General features: G+C 19.0%; 5 protein-coding genes across 5 annotated transcripts in view; 2 read left to right on the top strand and 3 right to left on the bottom strand.

Annotated features, from left to right (window-relative positions):
* Positions 1-1,313: 1,313 nt before the first annotated feature.
* Positions 1,314-2,975, top strand: PGSY75_1009500 (putative metallopeptidase; the record flags this gene model as incomplete). Its single annotated transcript, XM_018785861.1, has 4 exons — positions 1,314-1,427; positions 1,643-1,747; positions 1,894-2,710; positions 2,884-2,975. The coding sequence occupies 4 exons, from the start codon at positions 1,314-1,316 to the stop codon at positions 2,973-2,975; spliced, it is 1,128 nt and encodes a 375-aa protein (XP_018641478.1).
* A 537-nt stretch (positions 2,976-3,512) lies between these two features.
* Positions 3,513-4,532, bottom strand: PGSY75_1009400 (putative zinc finger protein; the record flags this gene model as incomplete). The annotated part of the gene is made up of 1 exon (XM_018785860.1): positions 3,513-4,532. The coding sequence occupies one exon, from the start codon at positions 4,530-4,532 to the stop codon at positions 3,513-3,515; it is 1,020 nt and encodes a 339-aa protein (XP_018641477.1).
* A 1,588-nt stretch (positions 4,533-6,120) lies between these two features.
* On the top strand, positions 6,121-7,887 carry PGSY75_1009300 (hypothetical protein; the record flags this gene model as incomplete). The annotated part of the gene is made up of 1 exon (XM_018785859.1): positions 6,121-7,887. One exon carries the CDS (start codon positions 6,121-6,123, stop codon positions 7,885-7,887), a length of 1,767 nt encoding a protein of 588 aa, XP_018641476.1.
* A 113-nt stretch (positions 7,888-8,000) lies between these two features.
* PGSY75_1009200 (putative small subunit rRNA synthesis-associated protein) lies at positions 8,001-10,571 on the bottom strand (the record flags this gene model as incomplete). Its single annotated transcript, XM_018785858.1, has 1 exon — positions 8,001-10,571. The coding sequence occupies one exon, from the start codon at positions 10,569-10,571 to the stop codon at positions 8,001-8,003; it is 2,571 nt and encodes an 856-aa protein (XP_018641475.1).
* A 749-nt stretch (positions 10,572-11,320) lies between these two features.
* The window catches only part of PGSY75_1009100 (putative membrane protein), a gene marked incomplete at both ends in the record, with an annotated part of 1,479 nt that continues 798 nt past the window's right edge, over positions 11,321-12,001 (bottom strand). The window contains one exon of the mRNA XM_018785857.1: positions 11,321-12,001. This exon is cut by the window's right edge and continues 798 nt beyond it. Coding sequence (XP_018641474.1) covers positions 11,321-12,001 — 681 coding nt within the window.

Below are 12,001 nucleotides of genomic sequence, written 5' to 3'. Positions count from 1 at the left end.
TAAAATAAAATATATATATATATATATATATATGTAAATATTTATTTTTATTTTTATTTTTATTTTCCATATTTTTTTTTTTTTTTTTTTTTATTTTATTTTTTTTTACCTGAACTGTTCAGGATAAAAAAAATTATATTTTGAAAATAAAAAATGGAAATATATTGTAAATTATATTTTTTATAAAATACAAATATATAAAAATATATAATAATTTAATGTTTTGTTTTTATAAGAAAACATTTTAAAGTATAAAAGATAATAAATATTTATGTACTTTTTTTTTTTTTTTTAAATGAAAAAGATGCGTTGTAGAATATTTTATATATTTTAATTTATAGGATGCATAAAAAAATAATATGTGTATTCACCTTAGAAATTAATAGAAGACATTGTAAATTAATATATATATATATATATATATATATATAACTATCATTTATTATTGATTTAATATATATTCTTTGGACAGATATTATAAAATTTTGATTTGAAAAGAAATATTTATAAAGTATATAAGATCCACGTCGGAAATACTAGAATTTATTTTATTTCATATTATTTTATTTTATTTATTTATTTATTTATTTATTTATTTTTTTAATTGGACTATAATAATATATATTTATAAATATATTTAAGTTTCCGTATTTTATGTTTGAACATTTAAAGCGAACCGTTAAAAAGAAATATAAAAAAAAGGGAAAAATAAAAAAATAAAATTAAAATAAATATTCTTTAAAAACATCGTATTTTCATTATATCTATGCAATTTATATTAGTTCTTATTCTTAAAAAAATAATTTTACATTTATTAACACATAGTATGTATATATATATATATATATATATATATATATATTATATTATAATAGTTACAAATTATAAGATCATACTACAATAGTTATTTGAAACAAAATAAACACAATATATATATATATATATATTTTTATTTAATTTGTTTTAATTGTTTCATTTAAATAACACTATAATTTCTTGTTTATGATAAGAGTTATAGTTTTATACATGAACACATTTGAATGAAAATTATTAAAAAATATATTTTTTTTAAAAATATATTTTATTTGAATCATTTGTATTAAATTATGATGTGTTAAAATCTAATCCCAATGTAGTAAATTAATAAAGGAAATTCTATATAATATATATTATAAACTCTTTTATTTATTTATTTATAATAGAAACAGGGTTGTTTTTATTAATATTTTTTCAGCCAATATATTTATGCTTTTATATATATATATATGTACATATATATGTTAATTTGTTATTATTGATTTTATTTTAATATAATGAATATAAAGACCATCGATGATGTAATATATAAAGTTCACAATATAAAAGTTTTAAACAAAAATGATAAAAAGGCAAAAGCGATTTTAAGCCGAGCTGCCGAGCAAGTTCTGGTAAAGAAAAAAAAAAAAAAAAAAAAAAAGAAAAAGAAAAAGAAAAAGAAAAAGAAATTTTAATATAGCAAAATGAGAATGTTTATATATAATATGTACTATATATATAAATGTTAATAAATAAATAAATATATATATATATATATATATATATATATATATATATATATTTATGTGTGTACTTATTATATATATTTCCTTTTTAATGTTATCAGCCCATAATGAAGAAGCGAAAATTTCGCGTGGAATTACTATCAGAATTTTTACCAAAAAACCCCAATTTGTTGGGACTCAATATTGTAAATAAGTCAGAAATAAAGGTTCGAAAGGAATAAATAAAATATATATATATGTGCATATATATATGTACATTTATATATATATATATATATATATATATATATATATATATTTATTTATTTATTTATTTATTTATTTATATATGTTTGTATTCCTTCCATTTTAGATACGATTGCGTAAAACAAAGGGAGGAGAGATATTTCACTTTAATGATATTATGGGTACCCTTCTTCATGAACTTGTTCATATAGTTCACAGTCGACATGATAAATCTTTTTATGAGTTGCTAGACAAAATAACGTGGGAATATAATGAGTTATATGTATATAATAAGAAAGGTATATCCGTTGGAGATACTGTTAGTAGTAATATAATTAAATATAATTTGAACACAAATAATATAATGAAAGATAATATAATTTTGGATATAACAAATATGAATAATGTAATTAATATTTATGAAAACGATCCAAAGTTTATGGCTGCTCAAGCTGCAGAAAAAAGACTACTTAATAATTTTATGAATAATCAAGGAGAGATAATAAATGCTTCTCTTGAGAGCTGCTTAACTAAAAAACAACGTGAAAATATATTAAATAATAGAAAAAAATATGATGATATAATTTGTTGTTTAGATAATGATATTATTTTAATCGATACTATCTCTGATTTATATGATAAGGAAGATGATCATAAAGAAATGTTTACTCAAAAGAAAAGTGACAATATATTATTTCTAGAAGATATTAAAGATAATGTAAATAATGATGTTCATTATACATATATGCAGACATCAAACGATAATGAAAGAATACAAGAAAAAAAAGAAAAGAAACTAATGATTACACAAAATTATAATAACCAATGCGAAGATACCCCAGATGTTATAGAAATATTGACACCAAATATAAAAGAAAATAAGAATAAAAGAAAAAACTTAAATGAATCAAATAATGGCATTTTTGATATTTTACCAAATGATGGTAATTATATATGAACAATAGAAAATGAAACGTTAAAATAAAAATAGTACTCCAAGGGATAACATATATGATATATGATATATGATATATTATATATTTTGTATTATATATTTAATATTTTATATTTTATATGATTTACTATTATTGGTTTTTTTTTTTTTTTTTTAATATAGGTGATGATAACCTTCGGGGGTTAAAAAGAAAAAAGGGTAACCATAAAGATAAAAAAAATGATAAAAATGATGAGGTCATTTTTTTAAAATGATCAGTCATATAATTTGTTATACAAATAAAAAATAAGATTTAAAAATTATGGTATGTTTAAAAAAAAAAATTAATTATTAGGAATTAAATATATATTATATCTCCTACAGTTGGATAAAAAAAAAAAAACAATTGATACATTTATTATTTTTTTATATGGACCTTAAAAATTTTCGCAATATATATAAATATAAATATAAATATATATATATATATATATATATATATATTTATATATATATTTTTTTTTTTTTTTTGTTATTTCATTCCGATTTCCATTTTTATATTTGTTAGCTATATATTATAACATGAATAAGACAATTAAAAAGTTGTATATATATATATATATATAAATTAAAAAGTACCAAAAAAATAAAATAAAAATTAATAAATAAATAAATAAATAAGTATAATAAAATAATTATGTGTTTATAAATTAATTTATAATATATATGTATATATTATAAAATATTAAACTTTAAAATGTGTACATATATATATTTGAATGGTTGAATGTTATTAAAATATTCATTTTTTTTTATTTTTGATTTTTTTCTTCGTTATCATTTTGTTCATTCTCTTTTACATCATGATCTAAGGAATCTTTTTGGGGGTCTTCATTTTTATTGTCAGTATTATCCTCCTTGTTGTGTTTAACTGTTGAGAGATCGCCTTGAGTTGTTTCTGGTATATCCCATTTAGAACTTGTCCTAATTGGCTGTATAGGTGAGATTTTTGTTGGAACGTTTGAAGGTGGTATTAGGGGAGGAGGAATTGGTGGAGGATATATAGCTGGAGGCATATACATAGGATTATGTTGACTAATATTTGTTGGTAATAAATTTATATTAGTACTATATTTCTGTGGCATATTGGATACAATTTGTGGTGGAATATTAGAAGGTGTAAATGTATTGGTATTTGGAAGTACGTGATTATTTATATTATTTTTATTTATAGGTGGTATAGGCATATTTAGAACTGTGGAATTTTTTGGTGGATATAAGATATTATTAATATTATTACTATTATTAGGTATATATAAAGGTATATTTGATAATGTAGTTTTATTATTTATATCTAATGTATTTGTTAATATATTATTATTTGTAGGTAAAATAGGTGAATTAAAACCAGGAAAAGAAAAATTTCCCATCTGTGCTTGTTTTAAAAATTGTTCCATAGTAGGTGCCATAGTAACTTGAGCCCAATTAACTCTCTGTTGTCTTTTTATATTTTTATCACCTAATTTTTGTTTTAATTTTATTAAATTTTCTTCAATTATATCTGTAGGTACACCATTCATACCTCTTATTACAAGTTCGGGGTCATTTCTTTTTGGTAAGGCATTTGGAACACTCTTTAAATTTGTTTTATGTACTTGCATCATATGTACAACTAATCCATTTGCCATATCTAATTTTCTATTACAATGTAAACATTTAAAATGTTTAGCTTTCTGGTGTTGAATAAGTATTTTTTCATCATCAAATTCTCTATCACAGTAGTAGCAAAACGGTTTTAAATCGATATTTAACTTCCTTTTCTTTCTACCCATAATATATAACAAAATATTAAATGAAATAAGTTTATATTAATCAATGAATATATTATAATATTATAATATTACAATTTTTAAATTATACTATTTTAAAAGAATATAAATAAATGCATACATATATATATATATATATATATATATTTATATTTTTGTGTTGAAATTTATCAAAATTATTATTACATAATTTAAATTTAAAAGTAATAAAAAAAAAAAAAAAAAAAAAAAAAAAAAAACTCAAATTAAATAATAAAAAGGTTAATAAGTAAATTATATATTCTGTTGAATTAATAATTTATATTGTCGATATTTATACTCATATGGAAAAGCATCTTAAAAGATTCAAAAAATATTAAGAAAACGATATAAGTCATAACCCCATATATAATTATAAATTATTCACATTTTCACTATGCTTATATAAACATAATAATAATAAAAAGAAATAATTTTATTTTTGTACTTTAGAAAATATCCATACATATATAAAAAATATATGCATATATTTATATATATATATAATATATTTATTATATAAATATGTATGTATAGAAATATAGTAATGCCTTCAAAAAGAAAAAGATTTTTTTTTTTTTTTTTTTATCTGAGCATTAAAATAATTATATGTATAATATATATATTATATTATATTATTTTTTTTTTTTTTTTTTTTATTTACGAAACTTATAAAAATATTTGAACAATATATTTTTGTTGTATAAAACAAAAATATATTCGACTATATATGATGATAATGTTATTATATATATATATATATATTTATTTTTTTGTGTATTATTTGGACATATAAAAGTAAAGCAATGAAATTATGTAAATTATATATTATACATTTATAATTATATTATTCCCCTAAAATGTTTTAAAATATATATATATGTGTTATATTCGTTTGACCATTTATAAGTCTTTTTTTTTAAATGAATTATATTATTAGTACAAACATGATTTTATTTTTACTTTGTAAGAATGTAATTGTATCTATAAAAGTGTTATAATATAAAATTAAAATGATAACATTTTAAAATTACGAAGAGCCATATAATTAAATGTATTATTTTATACCTCCACAAGAATATGGCTTTTTAATTTGTTCTCATCTGGGTAGTATAAAATATATATATATATATTTATATGTATGTATATATGAGAATCTATTTGCATATAGTTTTAATCCATATCAAATGTCTTTATCTGTATTATATATATATATAATAATTTTCTCTAATTTGTAATTCAATAAATTAAGATTGTTTTCTTTTATTTTTGAATAAATTATGTTTAATGTTTTATAATGTTTATAATTAAAATGGGGAATATAATTTTGAAAATATGAAATTTTACCTGAACAATTCAGAATTTTTATTTTACATACGTTTTAAAGTAATAATAATTTAATAAAACTAAAACATAAAAAAGTAAATATATAAATATATAAATATATATATATATATATATATATATATATATATATATATATATATATATATTTATATTTTTATATTTTTATATTTTTGTTTTATGAGGAAGAAGAAAAATGCGAGGGAATATAATTTCAAAATGTGCCTTTATGTTGAAAAGAAATAATTTTAGCACATTTAAAATGTCGGTTAATAACTCATTCAACATATACACAAATAATGTATATGTTTCTTGTGATGAATTTTTTAAGGAGGTTGATATGATAAATAAGAAACTATTATATTATATAAATGATTATTTTAAATTAAATGATAATATATATGATAATGATAAAGAAAAAAAGAACATAATAAATACAAGAACAAATATAAGAAAAAAGAAAAAGATCGGTTGTTTATTTCCACCATGTTATTCTCATCTGCTTATAAAATTTTGTGTGTTAACAAATAATTATGATTATATTTGTATTCCTAGTCCTATAAAAAAGTGTAAACAAATAAAAGAAAAATATGCCTTTTATATATCAGAAAATAATATAGATTTAATATTAAGTCATCCATTTTATAAACATTATATAGAGGAAATATCATTCAATTTACAAATACCCTTTTTAATTGTATATGATAAACCTGATGTATTAACACATGAACAATATTTAGACGATTTAAAAGAAGGAAGAATTCATTTTGCAGCTAAGTTTTTATATAAAGACAAGAAAGAAATTACAATGATGGATGAAGAAAAAAATATTAATGATGAAAAATCCAAATCAATAGATAATATACAAAATGATAATAATATATCATTATTAAAAGATATATATACAAATGAATTAGAAAAAAATAATCCATGTATACATTTTCAATTATCGAAACAAAACGAATGTGATAGAAGTATCCAATTTTTTTTGTCATCTTTATATGAACAATCAAAAAATTTGCACAAGTTAATAAAGTTTAATAAAAATGATAATGTTCTCATTTGTGTTCCATCTAATAATATACAATATTTTGAAGTTCTTTTTAGTGTGTTGTATGGAGGTGGAACAATTTCGTTTCCAGAAATAAATAAAAAGAAAATTTTTAATTATAATAATTATATGAAATGGTTTACAAAACATATGAAGAAAAGAAAAAGTCACAATTTTTCAGTTCATAATATAATTCTTAAAAATGATTTTAATCAAATAGATTATAATTTTATAGATGCTAATAGTTTATTTGAAGAAATATATAATGCAAGAAAACCCATTACTACTATTGTATGTAATAATTATTTAATACGTGACCTTGTTAATTTTATTGAAAATTCAGATATAAATAAAATAACAAGAAATGAGTTTATTAATAAAAAAGCTTCTTCTATAAAAATAGTGTTAATAAATGGAAATGAAATAATGCCAGGATTAAAAGAAGAATATTTAGACAAAATACAAAATATTTTTATTAATGCAAAAATATATCAAAGATATATAATACAAGAAATTGGAACGGTTTGTTTAACAGATATAACTAAATTAAAAGAAGAGAATATAAAATATGAAAGAAATATTGCTGGATATGTAACACCAAATATAAATATAGAAATAGATAAAGACACTAACTTATTAAAAATAAAATCTGATCATTTATTTACACAATATTATAATAATAAAAATGTAACACAAAAATCATTTGATGAAAATGGATATTTTAAAACAAAATATTTAGCTACACTAACACAAGATAATTTATTAAAAATAAATGGTATTTTAAATGATGTGGAACAAATATCATCAGATTATTATTTATATTTTAAACAACGAAGAGATAAAATGGAAAAACACCCACCTGGTTATTTGAAGCGGGTGCGTTTGCATGGTTGTATATGGGGGAATTTTCATGCGGATAAAAGAAATTGGAAGAGAAAATTTTAAAGAAAAAAAAATAATAAATAAGTTCATATTATATATATGTGAATGGATGAATAAATAAATTTTTCAAATAAAAAAACAACTTAATCATATATACATATATATATCTAATTTTATCATTCTATTATGTGGTTTACTATTTTACTTAGTATATCCTTAATGGTCTCTCTGAATTCCATATTATTTGTACACACCTCAATATCATATTTATCATGACAAATAATTTTTGATTTAATAGATTCAATTGTAATGGACCATATAACATTATTATTTGTGTCAGTGTGGTTTTGTTTGTTTTGTTGATACTGAAGAAGGATGTCATTTTTATCATATCCATAATGCATTAAATTATTTATAAGGATATCTACATTTATAGATCCTACCATTAATTTAATTTGTTGATCATTTAAATATAGATCTTGTTCATTTGAAATATCATGTGTTTCTTCGTTTATTATTTCATATTTATTTAGTCCGTCTAGTTCATCTACTTTAAATTCTTCAATATGATCTTCATCTATATAGTCACCAATGAATGAGCAAGTATATTGACCTTTAATATTGGCACAGAAAAAATCATCTACCTTTTTAAGAATCCTTTCTAATTTTTTGGTTTCACCTGGAGAAAAACGTACAGGTATCATTTTTTGGTTGAAATTTTCGAATCTATCGAATGCTATTTGTTTTTTTTCAAAGGGTTGAATGAATAGAATATTGTTCATTATGTCTTGATCTATATCTATGTTGTTATTATGATTATTATAATTTTTATTGTGTTCTTCAACTGTTTCATTTTGAGATGATAATGATGGTTCGTTTTTAGACATTTGAAATATATGTGTAAAAATATGATTGGCGGTCTCAGGCATGATATAAACACATGTGTCTGAATTATTATTATTATTATTATTATTATTATTGTTATTATTATTGTTACTATTATTATTATATATATCCTTTGTTACATTTACCCTTTTTGTATTGCTTATAATTATATCTTTTATATGATACTCATTAAGATCCCATGTAAGGGGACAAAAATGGACATTTATTTTTTTTTCATATATTTGAAAAGGATATAGAACTTTTATAGGATCATAAAAAGGGTCTACTAATATTAATGCATTATTTTGTTCATTGGCCCATTTTTCTAATAACAATGAAGCTTCAAAAAATCGTAAAGAAGAATCCTGAATAAAACAAACACATGGATATCTAAATTGTTTAGTTATATCATTAATATTATTCCCTATAATTAATCTATTATTTTTAATCATAATATCTATAGAAAATGGACCTTGAGGATTTAATATTTTACTACATTTTTTTTTACGTGATTCTTCCACCCATTCAGCACATAAATTTAATTGATGAATGACATCTTGAATATTTGACAAGACACTAAAAATTAAGACTTGTTGTTCTTTTGGCAGATGTTTACTTATAATAACTCCTATCAATTCAATTAACTCTATAAAATATAAATAATGTAAATCAATCGGTATTAATACACATCCTTTATTTTTTATAGTTTTTAATACAAGTGAGCATATTTTATTTAAACTATCTTTATATGATTTTTCTATATGTATTTGTATTTTCTGTGTTATTAATTTTTTAATGTTATAAAAATGTGATGTGCTAGATGTAGACGAATGTATGGCATTATTATTGCTACAAATATGATTGTCATTATTTTGATGTTCATACGAATTGTTACTATTATTATTATGATATATATTATCATTACTTTGTTGAGACAACGATGTGTTATTCTCATCATGTTGTGTTTGATCCATATAAGATTGTAACCGTTTTGTTAATAAGAACGAAGTGAATATAATAAAATTAGATTTATTTAACATAGTTGTATCAAAAGAAGAGGTATGTCTTTTAATATTATATGAACTTTTATTTATAATAAATATATTTATATAATCTGTTGAAATAAAAAAATTTGCACTACCTAAGGAGTGCCCACTACTACAAAGGGTAATATTTAATATTTCATCAGATTGTTTAAATGAAACATTTTCTTTATAAGATAATAAATGTAAAGAATTTTTAAAATTCCATTTCTTATGAAAATAATCTTCATTCTTTATTTGTGATGTATCCATATTTTTTATATTTATTTTTTCATCATCCCACTCAGGTATATAATTCTCTTGTTTTTGTAGGCATTCCACAGCACACATAGAAAAAGTAAATACAGGCTTCGTGCTTATAATGTGCGCATCTTTAAAATCAAAATATCTACATAAAATTGGTAACCCCATGAAACCTTCTACACATGATATTAATATAATATGAATCTTCATAGGAATATAACTTATGTTTAATAATAATTTTTTTGATAGCGATGAAGAACTTTCTAAATTGCTGATATTTATGTATTCATCGTTATGTCTATTGTCAGAATTATAAAATGTATATTCATTATGTGAATTATCATCATCATCATCAATATTATTATTATTATTATTATTATTATTATTATTATTATTATTATTATTATTTTTGTTGTTGTTTTTATTGACATCCTTTGGTAATTTCTCACGCATTTCTAATATTTCATTCATATCTAAAGGTACGTCACATAATATATTATAAGATCCCATTTTAATTAGGTGACTACTCATGTGTTCAGAAGAACACAGTTTTATTATTTCAAAGGTGTCGATCATTATTAAAACAACTACTACAATCCATCACATAAAAAAAAATATATATATATATATATATATATATATATATATATATTCATATATTTTTTTTTTTCTTTTTATATAATATAAATTTTTTTTTTTTTTTTTTTTTTTTTTTTTTTTTTATGTAGTCTTTACATATTATTACGTCATTTTTTATAAATAAAATGTTTTCTTTCAAGTATGATACGACATTATATTTTTTATAAAAATATATTTGTTCGCATATTATATAAAATAATAAAATGTATTTCCTTTATACAACGAAAGAAACAAAAAAAATTAAAAAAAAAAAAAAAAAAAAAAAGAATTAAAAAAAAACAACTGAAAAAAAAAATATATAAATCATGAAATATAAAATAAAAAATATGATATATAAAATATAATAATAATATATATCATTAAAATTTTTATGTAACAAAAAAAGAATATTATATAAATATATATATATATATATATATATATATATAACAACATAAATTATTATATATATTATATATATTTGACAAATGCAATACGAATTAAATAATGTATCTCATAACATATTGTTTCCAAAAAAAAAAAAAAAAATTAAATAAATATTATTTATATATATTATATAAATGTAAAAAATATGTAGAAGATTATAAAAAATAAAATAAAATAAAATGGATATAAATAAATATTTATATATATATATTTATATATATACAAATACATTTATGATATTTTTTAATTTATATTTCCCTTTATGGTTGACATACGACAATCGTTTCTGCTTTATTATATGTTATGAGTTTTATTAAATCATGATCAGTTATATCTTTTATTTTTGATCCAAGGTTTGTTTGTATTTTTTTTTTATATTCTACATGTATTTCAGCCAGTCTTTTAAAATTTTTCTCTTTATATGGATTATTGTTGATTTCTTTATTTATTAGATTGTTCTTATTTTTTTTTCCCCTTATAATTACATAAATAAATAATAGAAAAAAGAACATAAAGAGACAAATAGATAAGAATAACATTGATTGTGTTTGTTGATCTTTATAATTTGATGAATTATCTAATAATTCGATATTTTTATTTTCATTATAATTTTTAATATCCCTATTAATATTATTATTATTATTTTTAATATTATGTGATGTTATTATATCCATATATTTTGAATATAAAATTTGAGGGTTATGATGAGTATTATTAAAAAATAATATTTCTAGAAATTTATAAATTTCTGTATCGATTAGATTGTTATATGTTTTATATTTTTTTGTCATATTGTAATTGACATATAATATTAATTTATTTTTTTCATTTTGTTCAATTATATATTGAAATTCTTTATATTTATTAAAAATGAATTCTTTAAAAATTAATTTTTTCTGTCCCATAGATAAAATATAATTCTTCTTGATATAATAACAACA

Source organism: Plasmodium gaboni, chromosome 10 (assembly GCF_001602025.1).
Source record: "Plasmodium gaboni strain SY75 chromosome 10, whole genome shotgun sequence".
Taxonomy (NCBI): Eukaryota; Apicomplexa; class Aconoidasida; order Haemosporida; family Plasmodiidae; genus Plasmodium; species Plasmodium gaboni.
The sequence above is the reverse complement of the archived record's forward strand: the minus strand, read 5'-3'. Positions and strand labels throughout refer to the sequence as shown.